Below are 22,665 nucleotides of genomic sequence, written 5' to 3'. Positions count from 1 at the left end.
AAAAAGTTAAGTACACACATTTTGGCTCTTATATGTTCTGTATTGCTGTTATAATTTGTCAAATATAACATAATCCATGTAAGTTTTATATTTTTTCTTTATGTTTTTAAATTTTCTGTGGCATAGGTCACAAATCAGGGAGTACCTATACTTCTTTCTCCTCAGCCTTTTAATTCAGCCATCTGCCTGCTTTTTACTCATACCTTGAAGAAGGGCTCACGCTTGAAACGCTGGTTATATATCTTTACTGCCTCTGGACACTACAAGACCTGCTGAGTTCCTTCAATATTTCAGTGGTAAAACACAGGATTCTGTGGACACTGTGGTTAAGTGAAAAAAAAACACACAAATGCTGGAGAAACTCAGCAGGTCAAACAGTGCCTTTATGTAGCAAAGGTAAAGATGCATGAAGGCACTGTTTGACCTGCTGAGTTTCTCCAGCATTTGTGTGTTTCTTGCTTCAACATTTGTGATCTTTGCTTCAACATTTCTGTGTTTTTACAACAATTACAGTTTCTGCAGACTTTTAAGTTTCAGTCCAAAATTATTTAAAATCTGAAAGAATTACCTTTCGCATTGCTTGCAAAAATGAACACTGACTTGTTTCGGGATACCTTCTGTGATGTCAACTTGGATCCGCAAGCAGGCAACACACATACTTGCAGGATTTGGAGAAATGGGAATACCACATTGACAGCATAGGCTAAGAATGAAAGGAAACTAAATTAATTTTAATATATCCAAGCATTACAACAAAGGAATTAAATAAAAGTTTATACCTTTGTCATATGCTGCATGGAAAACCAGTAATTCTTTTGAAGTTATTAGTAATTACAAATGCTTTGAATTTGAAAGGCAGGAACAATACAAAGCCTCAGATAACTTCAGAAAATATTTCTGCAAACTGATTCACCACTTAGTTTACAAGAAATTATCTAGAATTTCTGAATATGTGATTCAGTAGTTATCATCAACAGATTTATTTATCCATGAATACAATCTTCAACTCATTTTTATCTTATTGTTAATTATCCTGGTCACAACCACTTCTCACTTCTAGTAGTATGTACAGAAACCTGAAGACAAGCACATCTAGGTTGAAGAAGTATCTTCCCAGCAGCAATCAGGTACTTGAACTTCTCCTTGTTGCACTAATCACAGACTGCTCCAAAACCACAAAAGTACTGTCTCCAGTACTGTAGACACTAGAACACACTCACACGAAACGTGGTTTATTCTTTGTTTAATCTTAAATGGTTCTCCTGTGTCCCACAATACAAAACTTTTTTTTCCACACGCATGCAAGTTCCATTACAATCCCCCCCACAAAAAACTAAACTAAGAATATCAACAATACAAGTCAGTGACAACATGCAAACTACTAAGAATGGTACTTCCCAATCAATCATGGGATATAGTCCTTCAAATGTAAAGAGGACGCTTCTCATATTTAGATCTCCTCAGCAATGGAAGACTCTTTGGAGTACTTTTTTACTTCTCAGGAGAACCCTTTGGTCTTTCTGGTGGAAACTTTCGGTCTCGCAGGAGAAAGTACCATTTCCTCATCGGCTGACCCTAGGGATTGGGTAGTTACTATTGGGTTGTCTGATGGCAGCTCATCACTCTCCTGTGTACCCAACGTCGAGGGCATCACTGGGACCAGTAACAGGGTCAGATTCAACATGTCCTCATTGGCATAAACCCACTCTGCATCTGGTGTGTCAAAAAGATCATGCACCTCGGAAACAGACCTTGGAGTATCTATTGCTCTCAAATGGTCAATGTGTCATTTCCATATCATTTTCCCATCAGTACAGAATGTGAACATGGGCTCAATATTTTCAGAAGCACTCCTCTTATCCATATTTCTTTCTCTCTGTAATCTCTCACTAATACTTGTGGTCCAGCAAAATCAATGTGACTTTGGTGAGAAGGGTGTGAAGGCCGTTTCCAGGGGTTCGCTTCAGCTTGGGGTGCTTTAGGTTGCATTTCTTGGCAAATGTGACATGGTTGTTTGCCATTTCTTCAGAATGATCGTTCTTGTTCCCCACAATAAAAAACCCTCCTCAATCAATACCTCGCTGTGTCGCATACAAGGTTTTAATTTGGACCTAATCCTCTCGGCTTTGGGCCATCCATTTAACATGAAAAGGACAAGTTCTACACCGACCTGCGCAACCTCATCCAACGCACCCCTACAGCCGACAAGGTTGTCATCCTGGGCGACTTCAACGCTCGTGTCGGCAAAGACTCAGAAACCTGGCCAGGAATCCTGGGCAAGCATGGCGTCGGCAAGTGCAACGACAATGGGCGCCTCCTGTTGGAGCTCTGCGTAGAACAGCGGCTTGTCATTACAAACACCCTTTTTCAGCAGAGGGACAGCCTTAAGACCACCTGGATGCATCCCCGATCCAAGCACTGGCACCTCCTGGACTACATCCTGGTGCGAGAAAGTGACAAACGAGATGTGCTCCACACCAGGGTCATGCCTAGCGCGGAATGCCACACTGACCACCGGCTGGTTCGCTGCAAGCTCAACCTTCACTTCAAACCAAAGCCCAGGAACAATAAAGCCCCCAGAAAGAGGTTCAATGTTGGAAACCTGCAGTCAGACGAAGCGAGAGGAAACTTCCAGGCAAACCTCAAAGCAAAGCTCGACGATGCAACCCGCCTCACGGACCCGTCCCCTGAAACCCTCTGGGATCAGTTGAAGACTACCATACTGCAATCCACTGAAGAGGTACTGGGCTTCTCCTCCAGGAAAAACAAGGACTGGTTTGACGAAAACAGCCAAGAAATCCAGGAGCTGCTGGCAAAGAAGCGAGCTGCCCACCAGGCTCACCTTACAAAGCCGTCCTGTCCAGAGAAGAAACAAGCCTTCCATCGCGCATGCAGCCATCTTCAGCGCAAACTCCGGGAGATCCAAAATGAGTGGTGGACTAGCCTCGCCAAACGAACCCAGCTCAGCGCGGACATTGGCGACTTCAGGGGTTTCTACGAGGCTCTAAAGGCTGTGTACGGCCCCTCAAGTCCAAAGCCCGCTGCGCAGCTCAGACGGCAAAGTCCTCCTCAGCGACAAGATCTCCATCCTCAACCGATGGTCAGAACACTTCCAATCTCTTTTCAGTGCCAACCGCTCAGTCCAAGATTCCGCCCTGCTCCAGCTCCCTCAACAGCCCCTAAGGCTAGAGCTGGATGAGGTTCCCACCCTGGATGAGACATATAAGGCAATCGAACAACTGAAAAGTGGCAAAGCAGCAGGTATGGATGGAATCCCCCCAGAAGTCTGGAAGGCTGGCGGCAAAACTCTGCATGCCAAACTGCATGAGTTTTTCAAGCTTTGTTGGGACCAAGGTAAACTACCTCAGGATCTTCGTGATGCCACCATCATCACCCTGTACAAAAACAAAGGCGAGAAATCAGACTGCTCAAACTACAGGGGAATCACGTTGCTCTCCATTGCAGGCAAAATCTTCGCTAGGATTCTACTAAATAGAATAATACCTAGAGTCGCCGAGAATATTCTCCCAGAATCACAGTGCGGCTTTCGCGCAAACAGAGGAACTACTGACATGGTCTTTGCCCTCAGACAGCTCCAAGAAAAGTGCAGAGAACAAAACAAAGGACTCTACATCACCTTTGTTGACCTCACCAAAGCCTTCGACACCGTGAGCAGGAAAGGGCTTTGGCAAATACTAGAGCGCATCGGATGTCCCCCAAAGTTCCTCAACATGATTATCCAACTGCACGAAAACCAACAAGGTCGGGTCAGATACAGCAATGAGCTCTCTGAACCCTTCTCCATTAACAATGGCGTGAAGCAAGGCTGTGTTCTCGCACCAACCCTCTTTTCAATCTTCTTCAGCATGATGCTGAACCAAGCCATGAAAGACCCCAACAATGAAGACGCTGTTTACATCCGGTACCGCACGGATGGCAGTCTCTTCAATCTGAGGCGCCTGCAAGCTCACACCAAGACACAAGAGAAACTTGTCCGTGAACTACTCTTTGCAGACGATGCCGCTTTAGTTGCCCATTCAGAGCCAGCTCTTCAGCGCTTGACGTCCTGCTTTGCGGAAACTGCCAAAATGTTTGGCCTGGAAGTCAGCCTGAAGAAAACTGAGGTCCTCCATCAGCCAGCTCCCCACCATGATTACCAGCCCCCCCACATCTCCATCGGGCACACAAAACTCAAAACGGTCAACCAGTTTACCTATCTCGGCTGCACCATTTCATCAGATGCAAGGATCGACAATGAGATAGACAACAGACTCGCCAAGGCAAAGAGCGCCTTTGGAAGACTACACAAAAGAGTCTGGAAAAACAACCAACTGAAAAACCTCACAAAGATAAGCGTATACAGAGCCGTTGTCATACCCACTCTCCTGTTCGGCTCTGAATCATGGGTCCTCTACCGGCACCACCTACGGCTCCTAGAACGCTTCCACCAGCGTTGTCTCCGCTCCATCCTCAACATCCATTGGAGCGCTTACATCCCTAACGTCGAAGTACTCGAGATGGCAGAGGTCGACAGCATCGAGTCCACGCTGCTGAAGATCCAGCTGCGCTGGATGGGTCACGTCTCCAGAATGGAGGACCATCGCCTTCCCAAGATCGTGTTATATGGCGAGCTCTCCACTGGCCACCGTGACAGAGGTGCACCAAAGAAAAGGTACAAGGACTGCCTAAAGAAATCTCTTGGTGCCTGCCACATTGACCACCGCCAGTGGGCTGATATCGCCTCAAACCGTGCATCTTGGCGCCTCACAGTTTGGCGGGCAGCAACCTCCTTTGAAGAAGACCGCAGAGCCTACCTCACTGACAAAAGGCAAAGGAGGAAAAACCCAACACCCATCCCCAACCAACCAATTTTCCCCTGCAACCGCTGCAATCGTGTCTGCCTGTCCCGCATCGGACTTGTCAGCCACAAACGAGTCTGCAGCTGACGTGGACTTTTTACCCCCTCCATAAATCTTCGTCCGCGAAGCCAAGCCAAAGAAAGAATCCTCTCGGCTTTGGGCCATCCATTTAACATGAAGTACAGGATCTTTGATAGGGTCACCTCATTTCGTACCTCTTTACTGATAGTCTTTGATGTAATTGACAAATGTCGAAGTTGCTCTTGATTAATGGTTATGGCCTCTGCTGTCCAGTTGATCAATCCTTCTATAGGCCTGTCGCTGGTAGAAGTAGGTGCGACAAAGCAGCCGCACAGCAGTTTTCCTTCCGTGGACAAGGCTTTAAATCGTAATCGTTTGCTGCAAGCTGCATTGCCCACCTTTGAATCCTTGTGGTCGCTAGTACCGGAATGCCTTTCTTTGGGCCCAAGATTAAACTCAGCCACTTGTTGTCAATCACTAAGGTAAACTTTCTACTCTAGAGATATCGATGAAATCTTTTGACTCCAAAAATTATGGCCAGTCCTTCCTTTTCCAGTTATGCATAATTCTATACACAAGCTGTTAAAGAGTGAGAAGTGCAAGCTACAGGTTGTTCTCCTTTTTCTGTAACCTGTGACAATACTTCTCCTAAACCCACTGGTGACGCATCGACCGCTAGGGTCACTTCTTTGCCTGGGTCGTAATGAAATAATATCAATATCTTTAGAGGTCAGCATTTTCTTCAACCACTTGAAAGTTTTCTCTCTTTCTGTAGTCCAACACAATTGTTGATCCTTCTTTAGTAATGTTTGAAACAATGTGAAAATGTTGGGGTATGATAATGATTCACCGAACCTAAGAATTACTGTAATTCCACTCGATTTTGTTTGGCCAAGATGCCCTGTGGATGGCTTCGGTAGCTGCTGTGTACATCCAGACTCCTTCACTGTCGATTGTAAATCCCAAATATGTTACTGAGGGTATCATATACATACATTTGTCTTGACATAGTCTGACCTTGGCTTCCTTCAGTCAGGTTAGTATTTTTTCCAGGTTTGCCAAGTTCTTTGCATCAACATGACCAGTAATGATAATGTCGTATAAGTAACATCCCATATTTATTTGGTGCAACAATTTATCCATTATCAATTGAAATATCACGGGTGTTACTGATATTCCGTACAGCATTCCAGTAAATGTGAACAATCCTCAGTGAATATTGATTGTCACATATTTTCTCGACTCAGAATCCAATTCAACTTGCATGTGATAAATCCAATTTCATGAACTTATTACCACCATTCAATGTTTGAAACAAATCTTCTGTTCTGGGAATTGGATGTTGGGGTGCTTGCAGGACTTGATTAATGGTGATCTTATAGTCACCACAAATTTGAATTTCACCATTGGGTTTTCTTATAGGAACTATCAGGGAGGTCCAATCGCTGTATTGCAATTTCTCAATGATTCCACTGTTTTCAAGTCTGTTGAGTTCCGCTGTGATTCCCTTCTTCATCACAAAAGGAACCATCCTTGGATTGAATTTGGGGTTGGCCTCTAGTTTCAAGTGCAGTCTGGCCTGGACTCCTTGGATTTTCCCCAGGTCTTTGTTCTGGCTCATTCTATACATTTTTTTTAATTGTCCCAATGTCCTTTCAATCCAACTGGATTTGTGACATCCAACTGGATTTGTGACATCCAACTGGATTTGTGACATCCAACTGGATTTGTGACATCCAACTGGATTTGTGACATCCAACTGGATTTGTGACATCCAACTGGATTTGTGACATCCAACTGGATTTGTGACATCCAACTGGATTTGTGACATCCAACTGGATTTGTGACATCCAACTGGATTTGTGACATCCAACTGGATTTGTGACATCCAACTGGATTTGTGACATCCAACTGGATTTGTGACATCCAACTGGATTTGTGACATCCAACTGGATTTGTGACATCCAACTGGATTTGTGACATCCAACTGGATTTGTGACATCCAACTGGATTTGTGACATCCAACTGGATTTGTGACATCCAACTGGATTTGTGACATCCAACTGGATTTGTGACATCCAACTGGATTTGTGACATCCAACTGGATTTGTGACATCCAACTGGATTTGTGACATCCAACTGGATTTGTGACATCCAACTGGATTTGTGACATCCAACTGGATTTGTGACATCCAACTGGATTTGTGACATCCAACTGGATTTGTGACATCCAACTGGATTTGTGACATCCAACTGGATTTGTGACATCCAACTGGATTTGTGACATCCAACTGGATTTGTGACATCCAACTGGATTTGTGACATCCAACTGGATTTGTGACATCCAACTGGATTTGTGACATCCAACTGGATTTGTGACATCCAACTGGATTTGTGACATCCAACTGGATTTGTGACATCCAACTGGATTTGTGACATCCAACTGGATTTGTGACATCCAACTGGATTTGTGACATCCAACTGGATTTGTGACATCCAACTGGATTTGTGACATCCAACTGGATTTGTGACATCCAACTGGATTTGTGACATCCAACTGGATTTGTGACATCCAACTGGATTTGTGACATCCAACTGGATTTGTGACATCCAACTGGATTTGTGACATCCAACTGGATTTGTGACATCCAACTGGATTTGTGACATCCAACTGGATTTGTGACATCCAACTGGATTTGTGACATCCAACTGGATTTGTGACATCCAACTGGATTTGTGACATCCAACTGGATTTGTGACATCCAACTGGATTTGTGACATCCAACTGGATTTGTGACATCCAACTGGATTTGTGACATCCAACTGGATTTGTGACATCCAACTGGATTTGTGACATCCAACTGGATTTGTGACATCCAACTGGATTTGTGACATCCAACTGGATTTGTGACATCCAACTGGATTTGTGACATCCAACTGGATTTGTGACATCCAACTGGATTTGTGACATCCAACTGGATTTGTGACATCCAACTGGATTTGTGACATCCAACTGGATTTGTGACATCCAACTGGATTTGTGACATCCAACTGGATTTGTGACATCCAACTGGATTTGTGACATCCAACTGGATTTGTGACATCCAACTGGATTTGTGACATCCAACTGGATTTGTGACATCCAACTGGATTTGTGACATCCAACTGGATTTGTGACATCCAACTGGATTTGTGACATCCAACTGGATTTGTGACATCCAACTGGATTTGTGACATCCAACTGGATTTGTGACATCCAACTGGATTTGTGACATCCAACTGGATTTGTGACATCCAACTGGATTTGTGACATCCAACTGGATTTGTGACATCCAACTGGATATGTGACATCCAACTGGATTTGTGACATCCAACTGGATTTGTGACATCCAACTGGATTTGTGACATCCAACTGGATTTGTGACATCCAACTGGATTTGTGACATCCAACTGGATTTGTGACATCCAACTGGATTTGTGACATCCAACTGGATTTGTGACATCCAACTGGATTTGTGACATCCAACTGGATTTGTGACATCCAATCTCTTCCAACAAAGCCAGTCCCTTTGTGTCCAGGATGTAAAGGGGTAATCTTTTAGATATCTGTTCCTTATATTCGACGTCTACCTTGCATTTTTCCATTTCTTTGATCTTCTCTCTGATGACTTTTTTCAACACTATGTCAGATTGTTCCACCTTGAGATTAGGTAATACTATTATTTTTAAATTCTTTGGCATTGAGGACACCACAGCCCCAGTGTCCAGTTCCACCCGAACTGGTTCGTGTTAATGTTAACAGGAATCAAGATTTCCGAATTGTGTTTGTCACTTTACTTTGTCACATTACTTCCATTGCCTTGCCTTTTCAGAGATACTTGGGTCATTGCGTGGACTTTTGTCAGAACCTTCTTCTTCTTCCTTGAGGTTTCTCGTCTTGCGTGTTTTATTTCTCAACTTCTGATTTCCCTTCTTGGGTGATCTTTTTGCTCATTTTCCCCTTTCTTTGGGCATCTGGACTTAATGTACCCCTCTTTGTAGCATAGGTAACTTTTGGCTTTTTTGAAGAAACAGTTATCCAGACTGTGATTACTTTTTCCACAGTGGAAACATGCTTGGTGTTCTATTTTCTTTATTTGATGTTCCCGCTGGTCTTCTTGTATGATACCCTGGTTGCGGTTGGCCATTTCCAAACTCAGTGCTATTTCATATACAGCGTCAATGTCTAAATGTCTTTTACTCAGTTATCATTAAGAGTTGCAGTCTGCCAAATCAATGACCAGCATGTCCTTTAAGGCTTCATTTAAGAATATTCCAAACTCACAAAACATGCAATTTAGCCATACATTGGTTCACAGTTTTGCCTGGTTTCCGTTTTCTGGACAACAATAAGTATCTTTTTGCTGTCACTATTGGTCTTGGGGACAGATTTCTTCCAACTAGGGTACACAAGGCGGTATACGACATAGAATCTGGGCTAGTGGGCGCTGCTAGGGATTTTAATCAGGATATATTTCCTGCTTCCCACCTCAGTTAGGAATGTTGCCTGTTTTCTTAAATTGCCGTCTGTATCTCTTATTCCCCAGGCATACAGAACAAATTGAATCTTTTAACATACCATCCCAGTTTTCTGATTCCTTGTACTCTTCAAAATGTCCTTCTGCCATTTTGGCCTATATAATGAGTTTAATATAATTGTAATTTCAGTTTAAAATCTTCTGTTCTCCCCCTCCGACATTTTTATCCTCATCGCCAATTTTGTTGTATATTCTTTCCACTGTAGAACACACTCACATGAGATGAGGCTTACTCTTTGTGTTATTTAATCTAAAATGGTTCTACTGTGTCCCACAATATACAGCTGTTATCTGACAGCACACACTTACGTGTTCCATAACACTAATGCCACTTATGTTTTTTTTTTTTTACAATCTTGTACTATGGTTCCTGTGATTATTTATTATCTAGATTCAAGATTACTTTGTCAAAGATCCAGAACATGTAATATTAGAAGAAACTGCCTTCAGCAAGGCAGTCAAAGAGTACCCATTAGTGTCGCACACCACCCCTTACAGTATAAGGAGCAAGAGTTCCTTCAGAGTCACTGAGTGTCCATGGATACACCTCCAATGCTCCCACAGCCTCTTCAGCCGCATCTTTTGTATTTATTATCGCTTTTTAACTTGATGTATGCTATTTTAGGTTTTTTTTAAACTTCACAAAGTACCTGTTCAACTGCAGCAAGTCAAAATTTCAATGCACATGTACGTTGTACCACATATCTAACAATAAACATTATTTTTATTGGTACTCTCAGTAATAGAAAATGATAAAATTTTTGAATTTATATTTAGACATAACAGATCCTTCCAGCCCATGAGCCCATGCTGTCCAAATACCCCAACTAACCTACAACCCCCTTACAATTTGAAAAGTGGGAGCACTGGGAGAAACCTTTGCAGACATGGGGTGGATGTCCAAACACCTTACAGACAGCACAGGTTTCAATCCCAAGTCACTGGTGCTGTAATAGCATTGCATTAACAGTAATGTTAACCATGCCACCCTCATCCTATGGAATGTTGAAAATTGTGATGGATATTTAAAGCATGATCAATACTATACATTATTCACAGGTGGGCTAAAGTCTGCAGAGGGAGTATAATGTTGATAAATGGGAGGTCAAAATAAAAGAACAGATTATTACATAAATGGTGAAAGAATACAGCTTGCAGAGGAAGTTGGGAGTGCTTGTGCATGAACCACAGGTTGTTTCCAGGTACAAAGATGGCAAATGCGCTAGTGTTTTGATGCAACTGCACATATAAACAGGCCATGCTGACCAAGTTATCTACCTGAATAGTTCCAGGCCCATATCCCTCCAGTTCTTTCCTAACTTGTACATAACAATAAACTCATTATCCTTATCTGTCTGAACACCTTTTAAATGTTGTAATTACACCTACCTCCACAGCTTCCTCTTGCAGCTCCTTCCATAAATCCACCACTTTCTGTGCAAAAAAGTTGCCCTTTAGGTCCCTTTTAAATCATTCCCTCTCACCTTAAACTTTGCCCTCTAATTTAAAACTCCCTACCCTTGGAAAAGATTGCCCCTCATGACTTTATATTCCTCTAGAACAGTGGTTTTCAAACTGCCCTCCTAAACTCATATTCCATGTAAAGCAATCCCCCCCCCCCCACCCAATGCCACAAGTGGTATGTGAGTGGATAGAAAAAGGTTTTAAAACCACTTTTTTTTTTTTTAAAAATCATACCCAATTCACTTAATATGTGCAGTTTCATAACTTGAAAGAAAATGGGCCAATGACAACTTTTCTCAATCAAAATATTTCAGTAACAATTGGGTCTAATGGTTCTCAACCTTCCCACTAGCATATCAACTATAGCGATTTCAATCCAATAAATAGTCACTTTGTTACATTTAAGGAAAGACTGGATCGTTGTATGGATTGGAGGGGACTAGAGGGGTATGGACCGGGTGCTGGTCAGTGGGACTAGGAGGGTGGGGATTTGCTACACCATGGACTAGTAGGGCCAAACTGGCCTGTTCTGTGCTGTAAGTGGTTATATGGTTATATGGAAGGCTAAGTGAGACACTTATTTTCAATAAGATGCATTTTCAATTTGTTTCAATACAAGTCCAAATACATTTAAATCCTTTATTCCAATACATAAACTTGAAATTATCTACTTTAATGTTGAAATGAAATCCATCAATAACATCTGTATAAAGTTGCAGTAACATTTATGATCACAGTCAACTAAACTTGTGACAACCTCACTCACCACCATATTTTATAACATTATATCTGAAACTCCAGATTCACGCACTGCCCCACTGCTCATGCTCCAGCTGGCACTCCAACCTCAAACACACTGTGCGTGTTCCTGGAACAGCGCATGCACATAACAACAAAGATAGCTACAAAAAGTAAAAACCAACTCAGGATGCCTCCGACGACCATGCAGGGACCAATGGGATGCCGACCTAACAAGGTAGATAAATTCTTTACACATTTTTGGCCCCTACACCAGCTTCAGCAATCTTTACCAATCACAGAGCACTTATGGCTTAGAGATTGCTCAAGGTGGAATTTGAGTTGATGAGGGGCAGTTTGAAAACCACTGCTCTAGAAGGTCACCCCACAGCTTTCTATCTCCCGGGGGAAAAAAAAGTCCCAGACTATCCAATCTCACTTAACTCAAGCCTTTCTGTTCGGAAACACTTGTGACTCATTTTGTACCATTCCCAGAGGCCAGTATAGACTAGGGAGAGAGTAGAGCAGAGACACAGTGCTACTCCAAAGGGTTCAACTGCCTGGTCCTAAACGGTGTTTTTAATCTAAAATCACACAACCGTGGAATCTGTGCATAAGATGGTAGCACCTCTGGACAGCAACAGCCAGCAGAGAGACTTCAGGGAATAATGGACCAGCACAGGGCACCAAAAACTTTGAGAAGGAGAGGAGAGAACCTACAGGTCAGTGACCACAGCGGCAGACCAGTGAGGGGCTTAGTAGCTGAGGGACCCACACAAGCTGCAGCTAACTTACGGACAGGGGACCCACATGAGCTCCTGGAGAATGGCTCAGGGGAATCGGATATCAGAGCTGGGATTCAGATAGATGCTTAAGACAAGAAGCACTCCTAAAGGGTCTCAATGCTGAAGGCTTCCTGATCATGATGGAGATTTGGATGTGGAGTTCGGGTTGTCAAGTGCAGATGCAGACTGCAGGTGCCGTCCACGGACTCTCAAATGACTCTGGAGTGACTCTCTTTTGCTTCTTTTTCTCTTGTACATCAATGAGCACTGGGCAACACAAATGGCAACTCTTTGTCTGCCTTATGGCAGGCTGAAGGCAATTTTGTGTAATTTATATGCTTTGTACTATTACATGACAATAAAGGAATCTTGAATTTCAGGAAGACTAATAAAGGTAGGATTAATGGAATGGATGACACAATTCTCAGAAACAGTGAAAACTTATTGCATGTCCGAAGGCAGCATCATGCAAGGTGGTTAAGAAGACGCACATGAATGTGGACCTTCATTAACTGGGATATGGAATACAAAATTAGATGGTTATAGTTGGGCTACTCTGTGGTGTTCTGGTTACTAGACTTCAGGAATGATGTGACTGCAGCAAAGAAAGTGTGGAAGACGTACTCCACGACGTTGCTGGGATGAGGAGAGAACATACAAGCTTGGTTTCTTTGAAGCTGAAAGTACAGTAAAATCCCCAGTATCTGGAATTCAAACAATTGGCATCCCCAAGCAAATGGCTAGAAAAAAAAATCAAGGAAATAAATAAACAAACAAATTGAAATCAATAAACATACAAATAAAAGTTTAAAATTGTAAAAGTAAATGTGCTCCAAAACAGTGCACAGCCCCTTGAAGATGGGGACGAGCCCCGGTTGTGCTTAGTTCATAGCAACTGTTTGAATAAAAAGGTAAAATACATTAAAGAGGAAAGCTGACAGAGAAGCCCCGAGAAAAGAGAGAAAAGTTAGAGAAAAAAAAGTCAGCTGCATGGGAGGCACCTCCGGCTCCTGTCCCTTCGGGCTGTCCAAAATGGAGCGGCCAGTGCGAGCTGTCCCCACACTGATCCCACTGCCCCGCTCTCTCCCCACAGCCTTGTGTTGGTCCCCACACTGATCCCACTTCCCCGGTCTCTCCCCACAGCCCCGTGTCGGTCCCCACACTGATCCCACTGCTGAGCCCGCACCTGCCGCCCCAGCGCTGACACAGGGCTGTGGGGAGAGTGTGGGACAGTGGGATCAGAGTGGAGACTGATACAAGGCTGTGGGGAGAGAGCAGAGCAATGGGATCGGCGTGGGGATTGACACGGGGATGTGGGGAGAGAGCGGGGGAGTGGGGTCGGTGTGGGGACAGCCAACGCCGGCCGCCCCAGCGCTGACAGCCCACACCAGAGTGCAGGGGCAGCAGGGAGGGGGGCTGTCAGGCGCTTGCCGGCTGATTATCATCCCCTTAGCAGCCGCTTTCAGGCAGCTGCATTCAGGTGCGGGGGAGGGGTTGGGGGACACCTCAATGCTCCAGTGATTATGCCCCCCCCCCCCACACCCCCGGAGGAGGGTTACAAAGTGCACCTCCTGCGCTTTCAGGTGGCCTCCCGACAGCCACAGAGAGGTCAAATATGCGGCTTGACATCGGGGTATTTTGGCCACCTGAAAGTGCCTATTAAAACAGAGGAGCCAGACGGAGTTATTCAACTTTTTAAAATATATCAACCCTCATCCTAATTTGGGGTTTAAGGTTGTCCAGACAAAAAAATAACGTGTGGTTTCTTCAAGTTTACATTTGGCCTCATCCTAACAACTATCACCACCAGATTTGCTGAGTGGACTGCGTTGATCTCGGATCTCACTCCTGGCTGAAGACGGGTTTCCATGTGCACCAGGCTCTTTCCGATCAAGGAGACGACAGTGCACGGCCCACCGATCACTTACATGTGGCCCTGGGTGCCGGCGGCAGGCTCCAGGTACTCCATCTGCGTCAAGCTGGAAGAGACGCCGGAGAAGTCAGCCTGTCTGTCTGTCACTCACTCGGTCGGTCGGTCGGTCGGTCGGTGGGTGGGTGGGCGTCGGCCTGCCCAGCTCCAAGACGGGAGAGCCCAGGCACTGCCCCGAACTCCCGGCAGCTGCTATGGCTGCTCGCACCCACGTGGCAACGTGCTCCCGGGAAGGCCCCCTCCGCCCAGCCAAGCAGCTGGCCGCGCTGCGCCTGTCGGACACCCAGAGGAGGGAAGCGCGTTAAAAAAAACCTTGCTCCGCCCTTCATCAAGATTGATCCACCTCTGCCCCTGCATTGGCCCCGTGGCTTCCCTTCATCTCCAGAAATCTGTGCCTGCTTTGAACGGATGAGCCTCCCCAGATTGGTGACCTCCAGTCGGAAATGGCCAGACCACTCGTTCTAAATCCTGCTTCTCGCCTCCTCAGCCCGCTGGACAGCCAGTCTCTCACGCCTGGTTCAGTGAGATCTCCTTTCCTTATCCTTAAGAGAGCACATCAGATCGTCTCAGTCTCACAGCATATACATGGCAAACCTGCTCTCCCTGAAACCATCCAGGGGACCTCTGCTGCATCTCCTCCAAGGCAGGTGATTTTAGGTAAGGGGAAACAGGTAAATGCAGTATTCTATGTGCTCGATTTCACAAAGGTACTCATCCTCAAATCCTCTTTTTAAAAGGTGTACACGCCATTTGCATTCCTTACACTTGCCTGCATGATCAGTACCAATCTTTCACCATTTAAACTGACTTGGCCACCACAACCACCTTGGCAACAAATTCCACAGATTCACCACCCTCCAGTAAAGAAATTCCTCTGCAACTTCATCTTAAGTTGATGGCCTTCAATCTTGAAATTGTGCTCACTTTGTCCTAGACTCTTGAAGCATGGGTGACAATATTTCTCTACCTATTCTGTACATGCCTTTCAACAATCAAAATATTTCAAAGAGATTCCCCCCCTCATTCTCCTAAATTCCAACGAGTGCAGGCCAAGAGACAACAAGCATTCATCATCATTCCCTGTTCATCCTTGTGAACCTCCTCTGAACCCTTTCTAATGTCAGGACATCCTTAAATGAAGAGCCCATAACTGCTCCCAGTACTCCAAGTGAGGTCTCATCATGCTTGCGGGTTAGTAGCTCTTTGAGGTCCGCATATTTACCTTACTCCAGAGACTGCCATGGGAAATCGACTACCCTTGCCACTGGATCCTGATCAAGGGCACTCACCACATATAAGTAGTGGGTGTTGTCGGCAGTGATGCAGCGAAGCTGGATCTGAGCCTCGACCTGCTTGAACCACATGTGCAGCTTTGACACCCAGAATGTTGGGAGCCTGAGTGAGACCGCGTGGACCGTCATCGTTGGGTCCAACTACCGGTTGGACCTGTCGGGGTCACCAATGTAGCGTACACGCTATGACGGGTATGGAAGGAAGACACACACATGAGCAGTCAAAATCAAAGCCTGCTTTATTGCCTTGGCTCTGCTTCATCGGAGGGCTAACCTTAGGTTGGGTGGCATTCCCACCAGAGTTCCCCGTTTCCCGCTGTACAGAGATCACCTAGGACAATGGCCGGTGTCACCCCCAGGTCCACATGGTCACCACATTTGTCAGCCATTTTGCAGGCCAGTTCGCGTCTCCATGAGCGGGCTGCTACAAGGCATCTGTTTTCGTCACAGTGTTAACCTTTCTATAGTCTGTACAAAATCTAACCATACCATCTGCCTTAGATGAACTCCAATCTGAAGTTGGCTTTCAGATGATTCCATTCTTTAACAAATAATCAAGTTCATGATTCATTAATCTACTCTTTTCTATGTTCATCCAATTGGGATCCTGTTTAATTGACCTAGCATCACCTATGTCTACATCATGGCATGCTATGGAGGTTTGTTGGGGTACTTCCGGAAACAAGTTATTGAATTTTATAAGTAATTGTATCATTTCTTTCCTTTCTAAAATTTTGAGATGAGCCAATTTTGTTTCCAGATCCCATAAAACTATAGAATTCACCTATCTTGAACTGTGTCCCATGACCTTTTTTGAAACTAAGTCTATCTGTTCCTTCTTGGTTAATCACTATCACCTCTGGTGAGGGTTTCATCTCATTAGGAGGCACCTGCTTGAAATATGGCTTGATCATATTTACATGGCGGTTTGACTCTCCTGTCTCCAATCAGGTTTTTTAATTACATATATAACCTCACTAATTTTAGACTGAACCTCATATGGTCTGGAAAACCTAGCCATAGGGGGATTTGAATGGGTAGGAAACAGTACTAACACACTGTCACCAGGCTTGAAACTCCTCACTTTTGCCTTACAATCATACCAGACTTTCATTCTCTGCTGAGTGGCTTTCATATTTTCCTTTGCTATTTCACGGGCGTTCTGTAATTGTTCTTTAAATTTAGAGACATAATCTAATAAGTTCAAATGTATATCCTGATTAATCCATTGTTCCTTCAGGGACATTAGAGGACCTCTCACCTCATGTCTGAAAACTAGCTTAAATTGACTATTTAAGTGATTATTGAACTGATTCTCCTATGGCAAATGAAAGTAAGTGAACTCCTTCATCCCAATCATAATTGTGTTCAGAACAATAAGTTCTCATCATATTTTCAGGGTTGAATGAAACCTTTCCAATGCTCACTGATTCTCTGGGTGGTCGGCAGAAGACAAGACCTGTTTAACCCTCAACTCATAAATCACTTGTTTGAATAGATCTGACATGAAATTTCTCCCCTGATCTGCTTGTATTTCCCTGGACAGGCCTTAACAAAGCCTTCGCTATCAATTTGGCTTTAATATGTCTTAGAGGAGTGCCCTCTGTAAACCTCATAATGGCGCACATAATTGTCAGTAAATACTAACTTACAGCCTTTTGAGATTACCTTGGAAAATAATTCACTAAAAGCAGGGATTGGCTGTAAGGGTGCCACTGAGGGACCCTAGTTGGGTTTATCAACCATCTGACAGATATGACACACCCTAGAAAAATGTGCAACAATCCTTCCTCACAGTCAGCCAATAAAATTATTTACAGTTTTATTCACCCCAAGGTGACCTCCAGAAGGGGTGCTATGAGCCAAAGTATTAATTTCATTTCTGTAGGTTCTTGGCACAACAACCTCCTGCACCACTGTCCAGTCTTCATTGTCAGGAATATTAGGTGATCTCCATTTTCTCATTAGTACTCTATCCCTAATATAATATCCTACCAGCATCTTCTTTAGTTTTTCCTTGGAGAGGGTCTTCTCCCTTACCTCCGAGAGTTCTGGATTCCCCTTTTGTCAGACAATCTATTCTTGACTAGACAATGACAGCTCGGGACCCTTCAATCTACTATCAGGACTGGGATTGGCTAACAATGTTTTTTTTCAGTTTGAACCATGTCAGTTTTACTTGAAACCTGTTCTGACCCACTACCAACTGTGTTTTGGTCTACATTCTTTTCCACTGCCTTATCTAGGCTCACCATCTTCTTAGACATCACCCTGGTTATCACATAGGTGGGGTAAATATCCAAGTCACTCTTGGACACCTCACTGACTGGCTTAGCTAGCAATTTTACTGTGGGAACAACCTTACCTTCCGCCAAATCATTACCCAGTAACTTAAACTCTGTCCACTGACAGGTTTGCCCTTACTCCTGTGATAACAGATCCATTGACTAAGTCTGATCTTAGCACTGTTCAGTGTGAAGGAATAGGTTCACTATCACTCCCAATACCTCAAATTAAGTTTATCTCACCTGTGTCAGTTTCCTCACCAAAATCTATGATGCTATCCAGCATAAGTAACTGAACCGCTGCTGTATCTCTCAAGATTTTTACTGGCACTGGCTTCAACCCTTCTCTGACTGACCCTGAACCTTCTGTCACAAAAGGTTTAAATATTTCCTTAACCCCCTTCAATATTTTCTTAACCTCATCAATAAATTTGGATCCTTCCCGGTTGTTAGATCTCCTTTCACTCTGAATGCGAGCATTTGGGGCTACATCCCTTTCCTTCTTTCTCTTCAACATAGGGCAGTAGTAACAAAGAGCACCCAATGGCTTTTCTCTTATTGCCTTCCCTTCATCTTGCCATCCACCTAAACCTATTGGTTAAGTTATACTCATCTGCTCTCTTAGCAAATTCCTGCCAAGTCGTTGTCTCTTTCTTATTCAAATAGGCTTTGATGTAATCAGGAACACATCTCTTAATTTCTTCCATTATTATTAATTCCCTCAACCGATCATAATCATTATTTATGTTCCTGGAAGTGAACCATCAGTGAAAGCACATGGCCTTCTTATATCCAAAATTGGTGTATGATTGGGTTGGAGATTTCCTCAAGTTCTTGCACTTTTGGGACTAGTTCATAGGCCTTAGGATGGCGTGTTTTACAGCTTGAGCAATTCTAAGGGCAGAATAAGCCTGTTGAGCTTTTCCCTAATCACACTCTGCAGCATAAGGGACCATTGTCTTTTTGGCCAGTTCAAATTCACAGCTACCTTTTCAAAATGCTGGAAATATTTGTCTATTCCAGCTTCATCAAATGGTAGAACAAGCCTAATTTCACCAAGACCTGGAGGTGGATCTTGTGGTATTACTTCTTTCCTTCTCCATTCTAAGCTTTTCTAACTCATATAGCTTAGTTCCCTCCTCTGCTTCCATTTCTAATCACTTTTATCTCTGAGTTACTTCTATTTCCATTTCTAACTTCTTAAGTTTCATTTCCATATCCAATCTCTTCAGTTCCAACTGCATTTGCCCAGTTGTGACATATCAAAGAACAATTTAATTGGGGAAGTAAAACTGACCAAAGTTGTTAGTTCAATCATAAAAATATTTATCACTGGGGGAAATGATCAAAGGCAAAATATACTTAGATATTTCTGGGATTTAAACAATCAAACAGGACTTTGTTATTAAGGTAATATTTTAAAGTGGTTATGAATTATAAAGAAGCAAAGATGGATCTTCGGTCTCTCCCTGGGCTATTGAAGATTAACTGAAAACCAATGCATCAGTTTCATTAAATGTTTTGTATGGCATGTTATCGCAAGATGTGTGTGTTGTTACACCTCACCAGCAGCAATTGAGAGACGCATAAACAGATGGGTTAAGTTTAACACAAAATTTATTCAGAAATTAACAATAATAGAATTACCTCAATAAACTTAACACCCAAATGTAAGTCTACATTTAACAACAGTTATTTATAAGGTGTATGTGGGGGAAAAAAACCCAGACCATTACAGTCCAAGCTCAAAATGCCCTAAAAGAAAACTCCCAAAACAAAACTTCAAGTCAGTCACGTCAAGCTTATCAGTCAAAAAGGAACAGCTCATAGAGTCTAGTCTCCAAGCTTGGGATTTTTAGTTTAGTTGTTCGCTGGTCTTTTAGTTGGGCATGGAGACAGATGGCCAAGATCACTGTAGACATGACTTTCCTGCGTTTTGAATATGGCAAAACCACCTTTGATTTCTTCACATGGAATTTTCACCCAGTGACCTCCTAGTCACTACACGAGGTTCATACCTCCGAAGCGCACTTTAGGGTTAACAAGTTACCTTCTGTCACACAAGTCTTACCCTCTAAACACCCTGTCTTGGGTCATCAGTGACTCCTGTCACACATAGTCCTCCTCTTGGAAGGGGTGTGGGGAAGCCCAGGTCTCACACACACACACACACACACACACACACACACACACACACACACACACACACACACACACACACACACACACACACACCACACACACACACACACACTCTCTCTCTCTCTCTCTCTGGGTATTGGAGTGGTGCAAACTGCTGTCAGGACAACAGTACTACAGACAAATTAGCTCATTCTCCTTTCTCTCACTGAAGCTGCTGGGTGAGCGTGCATATATAGACCCACTGTCTGACTGACTGCCCTCCAACTTACCGACTAACCTTTTCAAAACTCACTGCGCTGGGCTCTTCAACTGCCCCAGTGCGTGCCTTCAGGTCTCCCACTTTGTGGAAAGAGGTTGACAACAGCGGGAGCACTCTCCGTGAGCCCACTGGCTTCCAGCGCATGGCTCTTGCGCTTCTGACAGCTGTCAGTTTTTTCAGAGCTACTTCAGCACTTCACAGCAGCACACAATCTGAAAATAAAATTTGTCCAGGGTCCTTAACAGTGTACAATTGAGGTAGGTGACTACATTTGCACCTACACCTCCTCCATCACCACCATTCAGGGCTCCAAACCATCCTTCCAAGTGAATAAACACTTCACGTAAATCTGTAGGGGTCATGAATTGCATCCAGGACTCCAGTTATGGCCTTCTCTACATCTGAGAAACTGGACGCAGACTGGGAGATTGTTTCATTGAGCATCTTTGCTCTGTCCACTGCAAAGATGGGTATTTCCCAGTGTCAACTTATTTTAGTTCCCCATCCCATTCCCATGCTGACATTTCTGTCCATCATCTCATGCACTGCCAGACTGAGACCACTGCAAATTGGTGGAACAACATTTCATATTCCATCTGCGAACCCTCCCACTAGATTGCATTAACATCAAGTCCAGTTTTCATTAGCCACACCTCCCCTCCCCCACCCCAACCTCTCCCCACTTCCTCTGTGAAAGACTCGAAAGCTTCTACAGGTGTACCGTGGAGATCATTCTGGCTAGTTGCATCACTGTGTGTTATGGAGGTGCCAGCGCTCAGGACAAGAAAAGCTCCAAAGGGTTGTTAACTCAGCCTGCAACATCAGGGGCACTAGACTTCAGTCCATTGAGGACATTTAGAAGAAGTGGTGTCTTAAGAAAGCAGCCCTTATCCTCAAGGATCCCCATGACCCTGGCCATACCCTCTTCACTCTGTAACCATCGGGAAAACGGTACAGGAGCCTGAAGACAAGCACTCAGCAGCACAAGGACAGCTTCTTCTGCCATCAGATTCCTGAATGAACAATGAACCACAGGCACTATCTTGCTTTGACTTTTTGTTGCACTATGTTTATTTATTTTGTATGGTGGTTATATAAATGTTTGCACCGTGACGCTGCATATTCATGACAATAAATTCTGATTCTGATTCCACAATCTCCATCAGTAACGGAACACCACAGGCCTGCGTTCTTAGCCTCTTTCTCTACTCATTGTACATCTATTACTGTGTGGATGGTACAACAACAAGACCATCTACAAATTTGCAGACAATACCAGGGTAGCGGATTGTATAAAAAATGGTGATGAGTCAGCATTCAGGAGGGAGATTGAAATCTTAGCTGAATGGTGCACCAACAACAACTTCGCACTCAATGTCACCTAAATCAAGGAGCTGATTGTGGTCTTCAGGAAGGGAAAGCCAGAGGTATACAATCCATTGACCATTAGGGAATCAGAAGTAGAGAGAGTAGGCAAATTTAAGGTCTTGGAAATCACTATCTCGGAGGATCGTTCCTGGACCCAGCACTCTAATGGTATTGTTAAGAAAGCATGTCAATGCCTCTACTTCCTCAGGAGTTTGCAGAGGTTTGATATGAAAGCCTTGTAAAATTCTATGGATATGTGGTGGAAGGTGTGCTGACTGGCTGCATCACAGTCTGGTATGCAGACACCAATATCCCTGAGCAGAAATCCCTGCAAAAAGTAATGGACATAGCCCAAGACCTTGTGATAATTGGCCCATGCTGTAACAATGAAAAATGCACTGCAAAACCATGGAGCATACAACCAAGTTTATTACATTACCATATCACCCTTTCTCAGTACCAAACCTCACTCAAAGCCCACAGTATTTTGGTACAGGTTATATGGTTCTTTTTGGTGGTACATTTCTCACAAATTGTTAAACAGGTTGTTTGAAATTGATTGAATTCCTGTTCCTTATTAGCATCTGTCTTTGTGGTTCTTTCTTAGGAAAGTAAATTACTGATGTCAAACAGTTAATCATGTAAATAGTTAATCCCATTTAAGTTTCGGGTCTTCCCACATTTGAGGTAATGTCTCGAGGGTTTCTTTCCAATATATATCAAACATCTTTGCTTCTGTGTGGCTTTGATTTCAATCTAATTATCCAATGCTAATTATTTATCTGAAGGGTAAATCAATGTTTTAATACATACAAAGTAAAGGAAGTTTATCTTACCATCTGACATTCCTGTGTGATATTTCTGCATTTGTTTATGTGAATGGTAGAAAGGCTGACGGATAACTTATCAGCCTGCATACCGCAGTAGTGTCCTCTCTGTTTGAAT

The 22,665-nt window shown here is 43.6% G+C and overlaps 1 protein-coding gene across 1 annotated transcript in view; it reads right to left on the bottom strand.

Annotated features, from left to right (window-relative positions):
* Positions 1 to 14,612, bottom strand: part of nmd3 (NMD3 ribosome export adaptor) — a 48,758-nt gene extending 34,146 nt beyond the window's left edge. The window contains exons 1-2 of the mRNA XM_069896798.1: positions 14,373 to 14,612; positions 569 to 703 (exon numbers count right to left, since the gene is read on the bottom strand). Coding sequence (XP_069752899.1) covers positions 569 to 703; positions 14,373 to 14,413 — 176 coding nt within the window. The 5' untranslated portion in view covers positions 14,414 to 14,612. The remainder of the gene's footprint in view (positions 1 to 568; positions 704 to 14,372) is intronic.
* Positions 14,613 to 22,665: the final 8,053 nt, after the last annotated feature.

Source organism: Narcine bancroftii, chromosome 9 (genome assembly GCF_036971445.1).
Source record: "Narcine bancroftii isolate sNarBan1 chromosome 9, sNarBan1.hap1, whole genome shotgun sequence".
NCBI classification, from domain to species: domain Eukaryota; kingdom Metazoa; phylum Chordata; class Chondrichthyes; order Torpediniformes; family Narcinidae; genus Narcine; species Narcine bancroftii.
This window is presented reverse-complemented; position numbering and strand designations above follow the sequence as displayed.